General features: G+C 40.8%; 1 protein-coding gene across 3 annotated transcripts in view; it reads left to right on the top strand.

Annotated features, from left to right (window-relative positions):
- arhgef4 (Rho guanine nucleotide exchange factor (GEF) 4) overlaps positions 1-21,975 on the top strand; it is a 128,230-nt gene that overhangs the window by 72,524 nt on the left and 33,731 nt on the right. For all 3 annotated transcript variants that reach the window (XM_068709630.1, XM_068709629.1, XM_068709631.1), the window contains one exon: positions 14,721-14,872. In XM_068709630.1, coding sequence (XP_068565731.1) covers positions 14,721-14,872 — 152 coding nt within the window. The remainder of the gene's footprint in view (positions 1-14,720; positions 14,873-21,975) is intronic.

Consider the following 21,975-nt stretch of genomic DNA (forward strand, 5'->3'; position numbering starts at 1 on the left):
AGAGAGCTTTGCCTTGCGGCTCAGCTCTCTTTTCGTCACAACGGTGCGGTAGAGCGACTGCAATACCGCCCCAGCTGCTCTGATTCTCCGGCCAATCTCACGTTCCATTGTTCCCTCACTCGCGAACAAGACCCCGAGGTACTTGAACTCCTTCACTTGGGGTAAGGACTCATTCCCTACCCGGAGTGGGCAATCCACCGGTTTCCTGCTGAGAACCATGGCCTCAGATTTAGAGGTGCTGATCCTCATCCCAACCGCTTCACACTCGGCTGCGAACCGATCCAGTGAGTGCTGGAGGTCACAGCCCGATGAAGACATCAGGACCACATCATCTGCAAACAGCAGCGATGCAATCCTCAGCCCACCGAACTGTAAACACCCCTCCCCACGACTACGCCTCGATATCCTGTCCATGAATACCACAAACAGGATTGGTGACAAAGCGCAGCCCTGGCGTATTCCCAAGCCCCCTCCAGGATCCTTGCGAGAGTGAAGAGCTGGTCCGTTGTTCCACGGCCAGGACGGAATCCGCATTGTTCCTCTTCAATCCCAGGTTCGACTATCGGCCGAACCCTCCTTTCCAGCACCTTGGAGTAGACTTTACCAGGGAGGCTGAGTAGTGTGATACCGCGGTAATTGGCACACACCCTCTGGTCCCCCTTTTTGAACAGGGGAACCACCACCCCGGTCTGCCACTCCCTAGGCACCGTCCCAGACCTCCACTGATTGTGTGATTGTGTTTTCATACTTTATAAATGGTGGATTTCCCATTTGTAAATTAAGTATTATATATATTAAAAAACAATTACTAAGGAGTTGTAGATGATTAATAACATAATTTATAAAGTGTTAGTAAATGATAAATAACTTATTTAGATGAACATTATTAATGCATTTATATATATATATATATATATATATATATATATATATATAATGATTTAGATATGCACTAAAGGTTAGGGACTATGTTAATGTATGCTTTATAAATGCGTATTAATACTGCAATTCATGATTAATTCAGTTAGTTACTCGTCGTTAGTTAAGTATTTTGTGTTATTAATCATCTACAACTCCTTAATAATTGTTTTTAATATATATAATACTTAATTTACAAATGGGGAATCCATCATTTATAATGAATGAAAACACAATCACGAAACAGATAATAGACAAGCCTATTAATCAAGAATAAAACATTTATAATTGTTGATATAAATTGTATACTAATGAGTGTTAATGTAGGAACAATGCTTTACAAATGATGAATTAAGTGTTTACTCATACTTAACTAATGCTTCATAGCGTGTAGTTATTATAAAGTGTTACCCAGACCTGCGTATGTGTGTGTGTGTGTGTCACATTCCATTTAGTGGCAGTAGTGTGCTTGTGTCCTGGCACTGTTTACAGTCTGGCTTTCATATATTGCCCATGTAAGGCAGAGAGCCAGAGGAAGAGCTCAGCCTGGCACTTCCTTGCACGCAATTTATACCACCCACCTTCCCCTCCTCCCTCCTCTCTCTATTATTCCCACACTTTATCTCACTCTGTCATTTCTCCCCGCTCCACTTGCTCAGAGCCTGTCAGTCCTCATCCGAGAAGATCAGTTGTGAGTCCTCACTCCTCTGTTTGTCACACAGTGATGCTGGGCTGTAAACGTTGCTATCATTGTCTTTGTGAGGATGTGTGCCTTTAAGAGACCAGTATATTAGACTGGTATGTCAGAGGCCTTTTAACACTGACAAGATTTTATTTTATTTTTTAAAACTACTGCTCCCTCCGCATACTTGTTATCCATGCACTGTATTTATCTGGCATCCTGTGTGTATATTCTTTCCTTGTGTGGGTAGAAATCAGATGTTTTTACTGAATGCGTGCTAAACTACTGTTGCACCTCAGCTCCAAACATCCTTCCGTTTCCATCACACGTGTCAGATTTAAAACACAAATCTGCCAACTAGCTGGTTTTGAGGCTGTAGATTTTTTTTACACAATACAAATTTATATTTGGACATCGTATTGATTATATAACAAAGAGGAACATATTTTGTAGACTTGGACAATTGGGTTACAACTGAGATGTCATAACAGTAATGATGAGCTGTTTTCTACTGTTTTATTTTCCTGAATAAGTATATTTGTGTTCCAAGTGAGCCTGTATTACAGACTCTACAAATATAGATATAATGTGAGTCACATGATTGATAAAGGAAGTGGAACACAGTAAAATAAAAGTGATATTTCTACAAGCTTAATCATGTCTGTCCTCCACTAATGGAGCAGCTGGTCATATAAAGAAGTGAAGGTTGGTAAGTGTATATCTGACCCAGCATCTGTTTGTTTGGTACGCTGATCTGTGTCAGCCTGCAGTGTTTGAAGATAATGTCATTGACTGGCTGTAATTACTCCTCCCTGGCCTGTTAATCCCAGTGGATGTGACACACACTCGCACTGTTAGACCGACAGACAGTTTGAGATGATCCGCTGCACAACCTGCCACATGCTCCTCTCATCCACGTCATCATTCACTCTCATAATTACAGCACACATAATCCTCCATCCAAAACACACAGCATTGTTTCACCTCTGTGATTCCACCCTAACCCATTTTCCTTTAGTCTCCATTCTGAAAACAACACCTGGACGCCTTTGCACTGGACATTAGAGGACAATTCCAGTTTAGTAAACTGGAATATACAGTACAGTTAAATACTAATGCATGGCGACAGTCTCAAACTGGGTTGGATGATTTGGGGCCCTCGGGGTAGGGGACAGTCGAAGGGTCATCCCAAAGCCCAGTTTCCCACCAGTCTAGTGCCCCCGGCTGGATTTCTTATGGCTGACAGATTGGGAGGGCCTCTTCCACTTCTGCAGGACAACTTTTCCCACTCTAACTATTTATACAAGCAGCAATAACACAGGACAACTGGGACCAGTACACATCTGTGTCCTGTGCTGAGCTGGGTGTGTTTGTATTGTGTGAATGTGTGTATTTATGAAGACCACAGAGTTGGCCCGTCAGGGCCAGCAAAGCCTTCTCTGCTGGCCTAGACAGAATCACAAAGTTATAGCTATTTTATAATTTAATTATTTTACATAAATACACTACATGTATTCTAAATATGTTCCCACTAGCTTATTTTCTCATTGCACAGCTACTGTCTTCCTCTGTTGCTCTGCTTCCAGCCTGAAGCGCTGCTTCCAGTGCAGCTTGTTTTAAGGAGAGCTCTTATCCAATCAGATTTTGCCTCTATTTCTCTAGGTAAGACGAAAGGCCCGAGGCCCGCTAGGAAGCCTTTGCAGTTTAAGTAAATGGGGACGATATTGTTGATTGTCATAGTCTTCAACCAATCAGATTTTTAGTTTGACATGTTGGGCATATTCTTTGACATGTCAGAGCCTTCTAACTGGCCTAGCCATACGTGATTGGTCAGTGGGCTAGCGTGATATGTTGGGCTGTGACAATCCCAATATCTACTGCCTCTGTCGAGCGTACATTTTCAGCCCTCAAGCGCATTAAAATGTATTCAGGAAATACAACTGGGGAGGCTCAGCTGTCTTCACTGGCGTCCATGAATCAAGAAGGACTTCTTACTGGAACTAACACGCACAGACCATGGGATTAAACTCTTTATAGTTAAAGACAGGAGGATGGACTTTGAATAGTGAACAGCAGCTTTGGTAAGTGAACTGCTTTTGTTTTTATATCTGCAGTAGCTTTAATATGCTTGTTTATATATTATTATTATTTGTACAACTTGTTTTTATGAATATGGATTTTGGTTTGGTTTTATATGTGATGGGAACTAGTGTTACGTCCTATGTTGCGCTGGGGACATATTTAGTTGGTGCACAGCAACAAGAAGACACGTGAAGCGGCAGAAGTTTATATACTCCGTGGAAAGTGTTAAAGTTAAGTTTAAGTTAAAGTGTTTAAGTGATCATCTTTGAAGATTCTTGTGTTTTCAAGAGGACTCATTTTCCCTCTCGGTGTTGACAGACGAATAAATCCATCTGTAACAAGAACTAAGGTGTCGTTTATTTCCTTGAGGGAGTGATAGGAGCATTACTACTGTGTTAATTTGGCTATGGTGTCGTTTTCATGATATGGTTAATATTGTTTCCTCTGATGTGAATAATATTTGAATGGCCCGTGCTCTTTAGTGTGTGGCGGAATGCATGTTTTAGCTCTGCAGTTTTGTTGGATTGATTTTGACGATATGCATTGTCGCAGCATCCCGTCATGCGGGTATTCATGTATCTGCACTCTGCAGGTAGTGTATTTGTAGGTGTTGAGCTTCATTTTTACACAAAACAAATAATAACCCGTAGCTGTGGCGTCATAATAAGGTTATTAGGAGGTGAGTCAACTGTAGTAGGACAGCAGTGAAGGCCCAGGTATAAAATGCACGGCCTGCCACTGGAAGACCAGATAAATAGATCTTCACTCTTCAGACCGTTTCCAGAAAAGGTTCCGATAAACATCCAGAAGTATGTGTTATGATCTAATTTACTGTGTGACCTACTCTTCGTGTATTGATATGCACTAAGACCAGCCTATTTTTGCAACGCAGTTGTCAGAATTTATATGTTAATGCAAACCACGGGATACTTTGAATGTCAATGTTTCTGAAACGGAATGTAGCAGCAACACATAACAACTCAACGTAACAGCGCAACGAAACAACACAACAAAACAACGCAATGTAGTAAAACAACACAACAATGTAACAACATAACATAACTACAATAACAACGCAACGTAACAATGCAACATAATACAACATAACAACAGAACGTAACAAAGTAACGTAACAAAGTAACGTAACAAAGTAACGTAACAAAGTAACGTAACTACCATAACAACACAACGTAACAACACATGGAACAACGTAACAACATAATGTATCTACCATAACAACGCAATGTAACAATGCAACATAACAGAATGTCTACCAAAACAACACAACGTAGCAATGTAGCGTAGCAGCACAATGTAACAACACAGCGTAAAAAAGTCATGTAACTACCATAACAGCGCAATATAACAATGCAGCGAGTCAGTCTCTCTGTTTGAAGAGGTTTAAACTTTGATTAGTTAAGCTGATTCCTATAGTGCTAAACCTACACTAACCTTCTATTTTTATGGTAAAGAGCTTTGCTAAAGCAACACGTTGCCTGTTAAGTCCAGCTTGTTCTATGCTGCTTTATTGTGACACTCTTGACACTGAAATACTGTTCCTGTTTAAATCTAAGCTTCCATTTTATTTTACCAATGAGTCAGGTATTGCTTACAGGATCTTTGTCTCTTTCAGTTGTCAGTCTGGTTGAACCATTGAACAGTGTTTTGTTCTCCGTCTACTAAACTAAATAACATATATAAAAAAGAAGACTTTCATCTCATCTCTCATCTCATCTCATCTCATCTTCAACCGCTTATCTGGGATCGGGTCACGGGGGCAACAGCTCCAGCAGGGGACCCCAAACTTCCCTTTCCCGGTGCCACATCAGCCAGCTCTGACTGGGGAATCCCGAGGCGCTCCCAGGCCAGTTTGGAGATATAGTCCCTCCACCTGGTCCTGGGCCTCCCTCTGGGTCTCCTCCCAGCTGGTCATGCCTGGAACACCTCCCTAGGGAGGCACTTAGGTGGCATCCTTACCAGATGCCCGAACCACCTCAAATGGCTCCTTTCCACGCAAAGGAGCAGCGGCTCTACTCCGAGTCCCTCACGGATGACCGAACTTCTCACCCTATCTCTAAGGGAGATTCCAGCCACCCTCCTGAGGAAACCCATTTCGGCCGCTTGTACCCTCGATCTAATTCTTTCGGTCATGACCCAGTCCACATGACCATAGGTGAGGGTAGGAACGAAGATCGCCCGGTAGATAGAGAGCTTTGCCTTGCGGCTCTGCTCTCTTTTCGTCACAACGGTGCGGTAGAGCGACTGCAATACCGCCCCAGCTGCTCTGATTCTCCGGCCAATCTCACGTTCCATTGTTCCCTCACTCGCGAACAAGACCCCGAGGTACTTGAACTCCTTCACTTGGGGTAAGGACTCATTCCCTACCCGGAGTGGGCAATCCACCGGTTTCCTGCTGAGAACCATGGCCTCAGATTTAGAGGTGCTGATCCTCATCCCAACCGCTTCACACTCGGCTGCGAACCGATCTAGTGAGTACTGGAGGTCACAGCCCGATGAAGACATCAGGACCACATCATCTGCAAACAGCAGCGATGCAATCCTCAGCCCACCGAACTGTAAACACTCCTCCCCACGACTACGCCTCGATATCCTGTCCATGAATACCACAAACAGGATTGGTGACAAAGTGCAGCCCTGGCGGAGGCCAACCCTCACCATTCAAGAAGACTTTCAACATGCTAAAAGCTTGAAAGACAATTTGGGCATATAAAGTCTCAAACATCTGTGAATGAAAAAATGTTGCTCTGTTTTTCACAATTTACCGAAAACGGCTGGGTGAATCTCTCTAGAAAATAGATAGCACATGATTCCCAATCAGGCCGCACATTTTGATGTATTTTCGAAGGTAAATGTATTTTTTTAGTGTGCTTTTGCACAGGCAGTTTTACTGCCTTTGTGCCACAAAGCCACACTGAATTACACTCATAAGAGTAAACATTTTATTTGTTAAGGAAAGGTAACTTTTTACATACGTAAGCGTCCCCCATTATGTGACTTTATCTATGTTCATGTTGACAGTGTGGCAAATAAACGGCACATACTATTCTACAGTACATAGACTTTTAAGGACTGACAAGGCATACTGCTTCAGAATTCCTTCTCTTTTTTATTTTCAGGGTCTTACAAAGACTGGTAGCCCAGTATTATTTTATTTTCATACCACATGATGTATACTTCCCTTCAGTAGCGCCTTCGCACCTGTCAACACTGCAGAGTATGTGTTTTCTCTCCTCTCACCTGTGATCCCCCCTCAGGCATGCTGGCTTAATTCTTCCAAACACTTACGCCGCATATTTCAACCAGAACCGCAGGGATACAGTCTGGACCGTATGGTTACAGAGCCGCTGTCATTATTCCTTCAAAGGGACTGAACCCAAACATCAAAGTGTGTGCATGTATTGTGTGTGTGTGTGTGTGTGTGTGTGTTGTGTGTGTGTGTCCCAGTGTTGGGAGTGGTGTCAGTTCTTTTTTTTTTTCTGTGGAATTATCATCCAGGTCACAAAAGTCACAGAGCAACATGTTCTGTTTAGTGACATGTTACTGTGCTGTGTAATGCAGGGGTTTTCACCCTTGTGTAACGTAAGGCCCACTTCTGATTGTTAAACCAAATCTGAGGACCACCTTCCTAAGTCAATAAAACTTCCTTCCTGGCACTAACCCTCACCCATCACATCCTGCCATTATGAATCCAAATTTAATGAAATTCATGCCCATATTTCCTCACCACACCCTTTTTAGCTTTTACTGACAAAGGTTGTCTCCCACATCACTTTTTCCTTAAAAAACTGATTTGTTTTGTTTCACTGCACTGAGGGAACGTTAGCTAACAGTGGTAAACACGTTTCAATCAGGAGAGACAAGTCAGATGTAGAAAAGATAATTGTTTATTATTAACGGATGATATGTGATGATAAAGTCTTGACAGAGTCTTTGGTGCTTGGACTCTACAGGGAGATTTGTAATGGAGGGGCGTCTGCCCTGAGCAGCAGCAAGTTAAATTCCCCCGTGGAGTCCAGACACTGGTGTTGGTGGTGCTGATGAGGCTGATAGAATGATGAGTTGATGAAGATGATGGATCTGTGAAGACTGGGCAGAGATGGGAAGGTGGAGGGGTGTGTACAGGGGTGTGTACAGTGAGCACACAAGGAATTATTTCTAATATTACCGAATGACACGGAAAAGCAGTGTGCCCACAACCACAGTAGGTGCAGTATATCAAAGTTTAAGCAGGAAGTGGGTCTTTAAAGTGTGATGGTTTACAACAGACAGTTCAGGTTTTAATTTCCCTTTGTGTTCTATTCCTAATCAGTGTGACTGACTTGTTGGTTTGTTTCCATAATATGACTGCTCGTGTTTCTGACAACATGTCAGTGCAACTGTGTATTGGTGATGTGATCTTATCTCAGAGTTCTCTTGTTCGAGCCTTGAGTTGAGATTATTTGGTCAAAGTACTAATCCCAAAATCAAGAATTAATGTTTGAATGTATGACATATTTGCTGTATTATATCTGGAGATACAGCTTTAGTAATAGCTGGTATAAGAAGCTAAGTTAACATTGTATAAACATGTTATCATAATGCATGTTGGAATTATGCAACTGCCTTTTTTATTTGGTCAGACCTACAGTTGTAATAAGTGTAATGATATGAATGATATGAATCCATTACCTAACCTGTCCAGTTTAGGTAATGGGTAAAAAATCTGATGAAAAGTATAGCTCCAGCAGAGGATCTCACATTTCCTTCATTTTGTGACTTTAGTTTCTTTATCACATTAGATACAGAAAATACGTAATGTTGGGCCTTTTTTACGGAAAAGATCACTCTGATCTATGAAGCAACATTGTCGGAGCTGTTTTGCTGCTCACTGTGTGGACTGGGACTGCTCACAGGACGGCTCACCATCACATTCACTCACTATGCAGTGTGTGTCAGACAACACTGATAGGTAACGTGTTTTGACAACCATCTATTCTAGCCCATATCCCATGCCTGTTTCAAACGAAAAGCAAAAGACAGGGAAATAAGTGCAGGGTGGAAGAAATGGAAAGCATTTGTGATGGACAGAGTGAAGGAGTAAGCAATGATAAGAGGATTGATACCATACATTTTTACATTATGTTTATGTATACATTAGAAATAAGTCATACAACTTCCTGACTCCAGCTGTTTAACACACAGACATAATATTTGATATCTTCTCTTCTCCTTTACATTTCCCTAAATCCCTAAAACTATTCACTTACCCTACCATGTGTGTGTTCATGTTCCCCAGTTGAACAGTGTTGCTCACTGGTGTGTTTTAAAACAGTTTTGGCCAATAAGGGAGCTCTATGGCAGAGCATGACATGAGAAAATAAGCTGTATCAGGGTTTGGAAACACACACACACACACACACACACACACACACACACACACACACACACACACATAATACTTCTCACAAAAACTAGAACAAATTTCTTAAAGTACTTTAGTCTAATGTTTAGCCGTGGGATCTCTGTAACATCCCCCCCCCATCCCTGTTAGAATGGCCAAATGGTTGAGGGCAGCCAGTCGAACGAGGCTGTCCAGTCACACACTGCTAGTAGTACCCTGCAGACACACACATCTAATGAAAAAGAAACCATTACGCTTGGGTTACTGGCCTGACCACACACACTCATGGCAGTGAGTATTGAATGTTTTCTGGGCAAACAAATTTGATTGACTAATCTACATGGAGAAGCCCAGGATGATTAAAAGCTACAGTCCAAACACACTAACACACATTTCAATTCAATCTATTTTGTATAGCCCAAAATCACAAATTTGTCTCTGAGGGCTTTACAATTCTGTACACATACGACATCCTCTGTCCCGGGACCCTCACATCGGTACAGGAACAAATATCCTAAAAAAAAACTTTTAACAGGAAGAAAAAAAAAGGAAGATGACATAAATTATTCATATAATGAGAGTAGTAAGTATAATAATGATGGAAACATTACGACTACTAATAATAACAACAGCAGTGGATATAGTAGAATAATAATGATAATAAAAGCAGCAGTGGTATTGGTAATAATAATAGCAATGTGACTAATAATAATAATGATAGTAGCAGTGGGTTTCAGCAGGTCCACGACAGGAGGCTGGACCCAGTCCAGATATAACCACGATCCATGGAAACCTGTGAGGAGAGAAAGCACAAAGACACGGGGAAGAAGCAAAGTTAGTAATGTGCATTAATGAAATATGAATTCATACAGAAGGAGAGAGAGAAGAGGAGAGAGGAGCTCAGTGTATCCTAGGAAGTCACCGGCAGTCTAGGCCTAAAGCAGCACATTTAGGGGCTGGAGGCAAACCTGAGCCAGCCCCGACTATAAACCTGAGCCAACCCTAACTATAACCCTGAGCCAGCCCTAACTATAAACCTGAGCCAGCCCTAACTATAAACCTGAGCCACCCCCAACTATAAACCTGAGACAGCCCTAACTATAAACCTGAGACACCCCCAACTATAAACCTGAGCCAGCCCTAACTATAAACCTGAGACAGCCCTAACTATAAACCTGAACCAGCCCTAACTATAAACCTGAACCAGCCCTAACTATAAACCTGAACCAGCCCTAACTATAAGCATTATCAAAGAGGAAAGTCTTAAGCCTACTCTTAAATGTGATGAGTGTGTCCGCCCCCCAAACTGAAACTGGAAGCTGGTTCCACAAAAGAGGAGCTTGATAGCTGAAGGCTCTGGCTCCATCCTACTTATTAAGACTCTAGGAAACACAAGTAACCCTAAATTTAGGGAGCGCAGCTCTCTAGTAGGGTAATATGATACTATAAGCGTCTTAAGATATGATGGTGTCTGACCAATTAGGGCTTTGTAGGTGAGGAGAAGGATTTTAAATTCTATGCTATATTTTACAGGGAGCAGTGCAGAGAAGCTAATACAGGGGTAATATGATCTCTTTTCTTAGTTTTTGTTAGTACATGAGCTGCAGCATTCTGAATCAACTGGAGAGATTTAAGAGACTTATTAGAGCAGCCTGATAATAAGGAAGTTCAGCTCTGTCTCCACTTTGTCTTCCTTGCATAGCTGTCTCTCTCTTTATCTCTCTCTCTATCTTTGTCCCTGTCTCTGTCTCTCTCTCTCTCTCTGCCTATTTCTGTCTCTCTCTCTCTCTCTCTCTCTCTCTCTCTCTCTCTCTCTCTCTCTCTCTCTCTCTCTCTCTCTCTCTGTCTGTATCTCTCTCTCCCTCTGTCAGATGATACCAAATTGTATCTATCGATCAAGCCAGATGAAACCGACCAACTCGCTAAACTTCAAGCATAGGACATAAAAACCTTGATGACCTGCAACTTCCTGATGTTAAACTCAGAAAAACTGAACTGAAGTTATTCTACTAGGCCCAGAACACCTCTGAAATCAATTTTCTAATGATATAGTTTCTCTAGATGACATTGCCCTGCACCGTAAATATTCTCCATGTTATCTTTGATCAGGATATGTCCTTTAACTCCCAGAAAAAACGAATTTCAAAATCCTCAAATAAACTATTGTTATGTAGAAAGTCACACAACTGATATAAATCAGTGTTCTGTTCTGTGATCCCATCAGCCTCTCAGTCTGAACACACACATACTGTATTTCTCAAGGGCAAGCTGACTAGCTTGCCGAGAGGCAAACAGTAAACTGTGATGACCTGGTGGCCTGTATGAAGCTGCTGCTGTTCAACAGATGATGCTGATTGCTTTTGTTCTCTGACGATGATAGCAGAGCAGATGAGGAGCTTCTATTATCACTGTTACATCCCATAGTATGTTGTTTAGTTATCCAATCTTTATGGCAGGCCTTTACTGAATAAATCACATGAAAATAATATTTTAACTTATCTCTGTGTTGAGTGGCTAATCCAAGCAAACATATTCCATTCAGACACTTGAGGTAAGGTGGGGAGTTGCCAACATACACCTTTCATAAAGCATGCACAGAAATATAGTCTGTTCAAAATAACTGAAAGGTAATTTATTAAGCCATAGACTCTGGTTGTTTTCCAGAAGATGTCAAACTTATCTTACAAAGGATTCTGAATACTTTTTGACATGCAGTGCTCGGAAAACTGTTGCTCTCTCTCTCTTCATCAAAATCCAAAAGCTCGTAATATGGCTCCAACAGTATGGAAAGCAGAAGTTAATCTCAGTTTCTTCAAATATATATGACGATAGAACAAGTCATTGACTGTTGCTCAAAGTGTGTCAGGTAAAGATATCCTCTGTTGCTAGACTGCAGCTCTCTGTATGCTCTTCCAACATCTTGTTCATGTTGCTCATGTGCTCACATTTAGGAGGTTTGTTTTTCAATTTAGGGACATTTTTAGTTCAAACTGGCTGAAGTTTGGTGCATTTTGTTAGGAGGTGCAGCTCTGTCTTCCTTGCACAGCTGTCTCTCTCTGTCTGTCTCTCTCTCTCTCTCTCTCTCTCTGTCTCTCTCTCTGTCTCTGTCTCTCCCTCTGTCTCTGTCTCTCTGTCCGTGTCTCTGTCTCTGTCTCTCTGTCTGTGTCTCTGTCTCTGTCTCTTTGTCTCTCTCTTTCTGTATAGCCCACATTCTGTACAGCCTATTCCCATTCAGCCATTCTAAATTATTCTGATTAATAATCAAGAAAACCGTTAAACTGTGTTATTTCCTCTGACAATAACTCTTATATCAAAATATCAGATATTGTGTATCGTTTCATTCCTTCAACATTGCAACTGCTTCAAGCCCCTGATCCATGAGGGCACTGCATCAGTGTTCATAACAATGCATGTACACTGATGGAGGGGTGGCTGTAGTTGGTCAATAGGGGGAAAAAGCATGCCATGACTGTGTGCCATTGTTGTACTGTAGGGCAATGTTGCATCGTTGTATTGGTAATGTAGAAAGAGTTATGCCATAATGCAATTGCTGTTTGAGTTGGCAGGCAGAGCAGTGCCTTGTTGGAGAATTCATGTGGTGTCCCTCCGTTCACCCCTTCATGCTGCTATAGACTCTCTGCACATGAATAAAGGCCAGTCGATACCTGGAGCGCCTCCATCTCTCGACACAGCATCACACACCACCGGTCAGGGTGTCCTACACTGCCCCCATGAGGGCACAACCCGAAACCTCCACGGCCGCGATGAAGGCAGTGATGATGATGTTACAGTACATAGGGTTATGTGATGTGTAAGATGCTGCTGTTCGAGGTCAATACCTTCTGTAGAAGCCAGGTATGGCCCGTGCCATTTTGTACACCCTTTTTTGTCTCTTCCGGTTATTGAGTCACCTGGTGTTGGGGATAGCAATGGGAATATATGCTGTTCCATAGTTTAGTTGAATGAATGGAAGGAGAGGGGGTGAGAGAGGGAGTCTTATTTTTTTCTGACTGCTATTTACACTACTATTATCACTATTATCATTGTTTGACGCTGTTGATCGCTGTCGAGAAGGAGAAAGCATTTTGAATGTTTATGAATTTGTGTTATCCAACACAAAAGTTTGTTTGTCTACAAATAAAACCACAAAACTCAGCCAAAACTCAGCCAAACTCATAATTGACTGCCAGCGCATCTGAAGGTCTCCCCTACTCAGCCTCTCTGTGACTCATTTTTAGTTGCCAATAGTCACCTACACATTCAGTAAAATATCCTTACTGCTGCCCAACTGCATCTTATTGTGCGTTCTTTCATAGCTCTATGTTCTCTTCCATTCCTATCTCCGTCTCCACGGTACTTTGTCACAACAGATACGTCCTCCATGGCAACAGCTGTTGGCGAGGCAGCCAATGGCGACGCTTATGATGAGGTGTGACAGCAAGTGTATTTTTAGCTCATGAGCCAGGTAGCCACAAACACTTGAGAGGATGTTTCTGTGATGGGAGGAAACACAAAGCCTCCTTTGTTCAAACCTCACAGAATGGAATCATTTATTCAGGATAATGTTACACTAAATGTAGCAAGTCTTCATTTATATGAACATATGAAAACTTGAGTTATAACGTTGTAACTGTGGTTTGTAATTATTTGAATAAGAAAAACAGCTTCAGATTGGTTGTAAGGAATTCAAATGACATTTGTTGGTTATCTGTTGTCATTCGTTGCATGAACCAACCTGACTCAGTCAGTCTACATCATACCCATTCTTATTTAGTTTACCAAATGGCCGAAAGCCATGCAGTCTGTCACTCTTGGTATTTTAATGAGGGAGGTTGCTGATTCTGATTAATGATGTCTGTTCAATAGAAAGACAATATTTCAGAAAAAAAGCTGTTTGCCCACTTTTTAAACTATTTAGGAATAGTTCCTATTCTTAATCTTAAGAAGCACTGTCCTGCTGCAGAGGGGTTGTCAGACGATGGGATGATGTCACAGCCTGAGTCCTAGGTTTCTTCGCTCTGGTTATTTCACAGCACAGTAACATGCAGTGACTGAGTGTCTACCCCTAGGCAGTGCTCAGCTGCAGTCACTGTGTCTGTCTCCCAGCTGATTGTCCCGACAGCCAATGAGAGTAAGGACACAGCCTGCCGAGCTATAGATCAGAGTCTGCCTGTCTCTGTTTGAGGTCATAATGATAATGATATTTATGATTCCATTTAAAAGCCCCCTCTAAAGCTTAAAATTGTGTTGTTTTTTGTCATTGTGTATGCTAAGGACTCTGCAGCTATGGATAAAGTTTATGATTATCATATTGTTTTTTTGTTGCATTCAGTCTTTTTTTTTTCAACCCAGAGAATCTTGTCCCACTGACAGATATTCATTATTGCCTCTGTCAGTTACTGTCCCATGTTATTGGGACTCTTAAAAAGACAGGCTGTTCTTGTCTTCAACCATACAGTTCGTACTGAATTATGTATTTGTGAATATACTTTATGTATGTGTGTATGGCATTGAACCCCGACCTGCTTATGAAGAATATCAACTGGTTAAACACTCACAGTTTCAGGCTGGGTCAAAAACTCAACACGTGCGTAAATCAGTTAACCACACTGTCTGATGTTTTTGTCCCTGTCTCAGCGGTGGTTGTCCCTGACGGGGCATCAGAGAAGTCGGGCCTTGGGAACGAGCTCGGCAGCGAAGAGGATCTGTTGTATGAAGAGTTTCGCAGCTCTGGACATCGTTTTGGACACCCGGGAGGAGGCGGAGGAGAGCAGCTGGCCATCAATGAGGTAGGCAGCATAGAGGTGTGGTCTAAATTTCACCAGGGTTATGGTTAGAAGCACCGTGATTGGCCCAGAAGAAGTTGTTTTAGATCGAAGATTTCAAAAGCAACTTAATGCAGAATGCATCATATTTCAAATGATTCTATATTTGCGCATGCCATAGTGGCTTTTTGGTTTCTGCTGCCACGTTTAATGTTTTTAAGAGCAGCTCGGAATGTGTTATTGTTTAGGTTTGAGCTGTGATATGGTTTAGATACAAAACTGGTTTGGTGCTGATTCACATAAACGAGGTCTGGGATCTTCCCCCAGGACATTTTGAGTGTCACTTCACACACTCATTTCCTGCATTATGGTGCAATTGACAATTGAATATTTTAAAATATAATGGAACATAATGCAGTAAGGCATTCAGTAATGCTTTCAGATAGTTATTCTCCTCAACTCTATAAACTCTTCTCAATTAATGTTATCTCAATTTTCTCAATTAATGTTGTCTATAGTCAATTTACATGTAGTCATGATTTACTCTTCCCTCGTCTTTTGTGTCTCTAACCTATTTAAATGTGCATGTGGAACCTTTTTACTTCAATGATGATTCATTTGAATTGATTTATATATTGTGTTTCAACAATGTTTCTGCTCTTTACACACACCGGTAAAACAATATCAAATTAGAACAAAGACAATTACAAACAAGTTGTAAAGATAGGGCACTATATCATATGGTTGCACCTAAGAAATTAAAATATAATATAAAGAAATCAAGCGGAACCGACGTGACATGCGCTGTGTTCCAACCGCGCCCCCCAGAGCAGCTCATGTTACAGACCGACTATCGACAAAACCAGAGAGAGAGAGAGAGAGAGAGAGAGACACACACACAAAGACAGCGAGAAAGACACAGAGCGACACAGAAAGATAAAGAAAAAAAGATAAGCGATAGGATGGAAGCGATGTACCAAGATGGACGACGCAACCACCATGACAACGGCACAAAAAAAGGTAAAAGCAAGAAAATATAACGAGGCATATCTGTCCCTGGGCTTTACAAGCACTGTGGTTGACAAGAAGAATGACTCCAGTGTGTCATGTGTCTTAAAATACTGGCGGCAGACAGTATGAAGCCCACTAAATTGAAAAGACACTCATGTGAACAAGCACCTTGAGTTTTTCAAAAAGAAATTAGAAAACTGTCATGCCCAGCAGAGTCACTTTGTAAAAGCTGCATCTGTCCCTGTGAAAGCACAACTCGCTGTTAAATGTGAGGAAATATACGTTGTTTGCACAGAAATTAAGTTCATTTTATTTACAAATGAATATGTCAGAATGCAATTTACATGTAGGAATAGGAATTTGCCTATGCATAGGAATGTGCTCTATGCAGAGAAAGCACTGAGTAACTTGCACATCTTGTCTTATATGCCTGCCTATATGTAGGATTTTTTATTTTCTTGCACACTAATTCAGTTTGACTTACTGTTAAATGGAAAAATGTAAGTTGTTGGACAACTTATATTTCAATTTTAACATTTGAAGTTCATTTTAAATATATTCAAGAATGTAATGCAATTAATGTCTGAAAGCACTACTTGAAAGCAATCTAAAGTCCAATCTTTTTGGAAATTGATTTTACTATTGCTATTTTAAGCTAAGTGATATGTACTTATTTTAGAAAGAAAAACAAACAATTTACAGAGTTTATATATTATAATGCAATTCATTCAAAACAAAGAAGGTATGACCCATTTGGGGTGGGTGGGGTTGGGTGTGGTGGGGTGGCTTACACCCTCCGGTGGGTGCTACCTGTGCTCAGGAAAACATTTTGCCCTGTTGCCATTGTTTGCACTGTTAGTTGCTAGACTTAATGGTTTCACACCAGCGTCACGGTTACTCTTAGCTGTACTGAACTGACAGGAAATTCAGTGTTATTATGGTAGCAAGGGAAGAAGAGCATAAGGACTAGTAAATGCTCCCTTTGCCCTTTGGCTAAGAGGGGTGGCAAAAACAAGCTCTGAGGTTGCTGGGTTACTTGGTTGTCGTGGATACCGGCTTCGGATTCGGGTGCACTCTTAACCCTCCTGTTATGTTCCGGGTCAAATTGACCCGTTTCAAAGTTTGAAAATCTAGAAAAAATATTTGAAAGTACTTTTTCTGTATGAAACGTCCTCTGCTTGCCTTAATTAGTGTAATCAATGTTTTAAAAAAAAAATCATGCATTTGCAACCACCCCCTGCAGGTTTCTATAACAGAGATGATGTTCGGGTCAATTTGACCCGGCAGTGAAAATGGAGGCTATGTGACACAAAGTATTTCTTACTCCCTCCCACCATGTTTCACCCCATTTCTCTCACACACACACACACACACACACACACACACACACACACACACACACACACACACTCTTTCTCATTACCCCACCTGTGCGAGAAATACAGATACTATTTTGACGGGAACCTTTTATAAACTCCACCCACACTTAGCAGGGGAGGGTTGCTTGAGAGTCCTACCAACATTACACTCTGCAGATGCAAACAACACAGCAGAATACTGTAGGACAACATGAGCAACAGAACCCAAGGGATGACAGCCCTGGAGGCTCTCGAGCACATCCTTGATCACAACAGTGAAATAGAGGAGGATGTGTCTGAAGATGAAGACCATCTTGAGGTCAATTCAGATTATAATGGTACTGATTATGAACCATCAGATGAGGAAACGAGGAAACACAATCACACACACACACACACACACACACACACACACACACACACAACCTCATTCATTGTGCTCATCTCTTGTTCATTTTTGTAAATTTCTGTTTCTTAACACTATAAATGAACATAAATGAAGTTTACTTTCAATACAAATCTTTTTGTATTCATTTGGCTTGATTTTGAGTGAGCAGGTCAATACGACCCTGAACAGCAGAGGTGTCTCATCTCTATTTATCTACATCACCCCATGAAAAAAAGAAAGTTTCAAAATGTACAAAAAATTTAGAAATAAATACATGTTATGGTAGACTAATGCAATTTATATCTAGGTTTTTCCAAAGTACCAAAAAAAATGTTTGAACATGTATTTTTTATGAAAACGAGTGGGTTATCCTAATTGAACTATGATCTATGGAGGGGTGAATAACTCCATTCCACTAAATACTGATTGAATTGTTAGTAATGGAGTTGGTGATGAGGTACAAACTATATTTATTAGGATTTTTTGGTTTCTGACCTCTTTTGGATGATTAAACATGCACTGGGTCAAATTGACCCGCGAACATTATGGCTGTACCTAAAAAACGAACATAACAGGACGGTTAAAGCACCTTGATGAATTGTCACACTTGATCTCACACCCTATTTGTTTCAGTTTGAGTTTCTGACTGAGCATTGCTCTTACTGTTCTTACTGTTGCACTTATTTCTCATATTATACAACAAATGACACAGAGGAAAACACATTGTTCACAACCAAACAGAAAAAAAAGAGAGACACTTGATTTTTCGAACAGGCTTGTTAGACCTGATGCTGTTATAGGAAAGGAGGCCCTCATCAAAGGTTACTTTTATTGCTTGTGACACCATTAAGGAAACTTATTACTTGACACATTTAAAAAGCATATTTTTTTGTTGTTGACCGGATTTGTTGGAAATTGTTTTTGAACTGCCAATATGGCTAACTCATTCATAAATGTTAATACAGGTCTGCTTGTATAGTAGGTATTTTAGCTGTCTTTATGAATGTATAGTTTGGATTTTGTTTGGGATGGGGCCTTGTGAAGCTTTTATTGAGGCAGGCCTAGGCTGAATACAGCTAGCCACTTGGTGCATGTTAGTACAGTAATACGTAGGTCATACAGGAAGTTCAATTCAATTCAATTCTATTTATTTTGTTTAGCCCAAAATCACAAATCAAAAATTTGTCTCTGTCCCTCTATCCTCTGTCCCAGGACCCTCACATCGGTAAAGGAACAAATATCCCAAATAAACCTTTAACAGGGAGAAAAAAGGAAGAAACCTTAGGGAGAGCAACAGAGGAGGGATCCCTCTATCAGGATGGACAGAAGTGTGATAGCTGTCATGTGTACAGAATGAACAACATAACAGAGTTACAACACATTCAATGCATATGACAGAAATTATTCATATAATGAGAGTAGTAAGCATAACAACTACTAATAATAACAGCAGCAGTAGATATAGTAGAAGAACAATGACGACAAAAGCAGTAATAGTATCGGTAATAGCAGTAACAATGCCACTACTACTAATAATATTAGCAGTGTGTCAGTGATATAAGAAAATATTTCCCCTTACGAATCCATAATTTGCTCTTATTTTATTAGTGCCCATTGATTTCTGGGATCGCCAGTGTTTTCTTATTTAAATTTTTCTCTTATGTAAGAAAAAAAATGTAACGAGTGGTCAAGAGCACTCTTACCAAGATAAGACCAAAACATCTTGTTTTCACAGTCCACAAATTGTTTTTCCAACAAATTTAAGGAACATAAAGAATGCATGAATACCATCAAATACTGTAGATGAGAGTCCTGTAACGCCAGGACTGATGCTGTAGAAAACCATGTTTTCTTTGTTCAAGTTTATTTAACAGAACCTCCATTTCACTACTGCTGAAGTTCTTTGTCTTCCAGCACCTTATTTTGGTGGCATCTCACCAATTGTTGGGCATGGTTTAGCACTACAGCTGCTAGAGTATTTAGAGAGCGTCACCAAGGCTAATAATAGACAACCAGTCACACACCTCCAATTTATGATCAAGTAGCATCCATCATTCAGCACACCCAGTAAGAGCAGATCTGGATGGTTAAGAACGTTTGGTACATCTGGAGTTGACTCTGGAGTTTTTCTCTTTTACTAGAAAATATATGACAAATTTATGAGAATATCAATGCATTAGGGCCCATTGTTGGATAGAAGAAAACTGTTGAACATGGAAAAGGCATACCCAAACCGTCCCCATTAAAACTGAATAAATGCAACAATTAAATTGAGTCGAGTAAGCAAACTCTTTTATGCTTTTACATCATCAGTCACTGCAGGTAGTTTGGAAAGAGTTGCTTGTAGTGACCACTAACAGCAGGCACCTGTTTGTAATATAATAATAATGTTGTTCCCACTGATCAATTTTGACAATAATTTCAGTCTTCACATTAGACAGAAATGAAAATAACCAGGCCAGTCTTGATTTGGTGATTTTAAAACCATTTATTCTGTCTGCCTTTGTGGTGTAGTAGTCTGTCACTGGATCCAGATATTAAATCAGTTATTCTTCTCCCTCTTTCAGCTGCATTTGGTCTACTCTGTTGGGTTGGTTGATAGTGACAGATCGACAGCCAATCAAAATGGGTATCCAGGCAACCGCTGCAAATCAGCCAGTTTTCAAACAGAACGGCGCTTTGCTGCCATCCTGTGGGTCAGCATGTCTGTTATCTAGAACCATAAGAAGTTAAAATATTTGTGTGTGTGTGTGTGTGTGTGTGTGTGTGTGTGTGTGTGTGTGTGTGTGTGTGAGACAAATACTGGTGTTGTGTGGTTTCTGTCTTTGCTGCTCAGAAGAGTGAGACTCAGATAATGGAGACTCAGAGGGAGAGAAAACAGGAGAGAAAACAGGAAACCAAGGAAACTAGGGACTTTAGTCGCTAGTTGCTGCAAGCTAATTTGCGAATACACAGGCAGGATAATCATAGGAAATGCTACTGCTAACCCGCCATAATATCTGTACTCTGAGGGAGAAGTGAAACAGGGGCATTAAGGAAAAATGAGCTGTATAGTTGCCCTAACCCTCTGACTGGTAAAGCTGATATGCAGTATGCTGCCTGAACATCAGCAGACACTATTCAGGGTAGGGAAAAGTACTGCCACTTCTTCTGCATGTTGCTTTTTGCTTTAACAAATCATTGAAAATGTATTTTCTTAATAGACACTAGAATTGAACATTAATCAAAGTAAATAACAATACCCTTCGAAATATATCATCAAATATCTTGGAAATGTTTATTGAACATGCTTTCAACAATAATTATATTACTTAACAGTAGTATGCAGGTGTCCAAACAGGCCTCATGTATCTTTTTCCTCTGGGCCAAAGAACTCCAATTGTTGTAAAAAAAAAAAAAGAAAAGAAAAGGGATAAGTTTACATTCTTTTAACAGTTTAAAAAGAAGTTAAACAGTTTGTGTACAGTTTTTTTCTTGGAATGATTGTTCCAAATGTCTGCACTGCAAATAGATCACTTACTAACGCAACCTTTCCTACAAAGGGAAAGTTTTCGAACGTTTGTGTCGATGTCCAATCACTTCACCCCAACTAAGATGTGAAAATATGGTGGCTCTACACCCCGGGATATTTTCACATCTTGCACCATTTTTTCTGTTTGATACGTTACTAGTTTGCAAAAACACGTGAAAAAATAAGGACATTTTTCAATGGCATTGCGCTCCACAGCTACTGCACCTGAAGTAGTACTCTGTAGTTCTTCAGTGCCTCCAACGACGTCATTGTCACATCACTGGATGAAGGAAGACCAGATTTTGCAGCTGCACCCCAGAGACAGAGAGAACATCTGCAAGAACTACAGGCATTTTTTACACTATGTGTATTAATCCGCCGATGAAAATAGTACCCAACTACTTCCTCCTGTTTGAGTAGCATTTGATAAAAACTACAGTGGCCAGGTGTTGGAGGACTGAATCTTTTTTTCTAAACGGAACAATATATTTGTGTTTTTACATTTTTTATCCTCAGTAGGAACAAACTGTCCTGGGATATCAGGGTAGCAAAGCGCATTTATGCATGGAAAATCAACTCACGGACACAAATAACATGCGTCCATTAGTAACTACAAGGCCACCCCACACAGCTGTGACAGAGATGCCTTCCTACCGAAGGCACTGTATGATTACTATGCACCCATCAAAGCCATGAATGACACGCCCACCAGAAAGACTGCACACAACCCCATGACCAATGACTGCTCCGCCAAATATGACTCCAGTCATCATATTATTCATTATTCATAGATAAAACAACACTAGTGGACCTCATCAGAAACTATGAGACAGAGGCGAGGTGGAATGGTTGGCTCTCT

Source organism: Cebidichthys violaceus, unplaced genomic scaffold, assembly GCF_023349555.1.
Source record: "Cebidichthys violaceus isolate CVI_PGR_0920_01 unplaced genomic scaffold, fCebVio1.0.p SCAF_15, whole genome shotgun sequence".
Lineage (NCBI taxonomy): Eukaryota > Metazoa > Chordata > Actinopteri > Perciformes > Stichaeidae > Cebidichthys > Cebidichthys violaceus.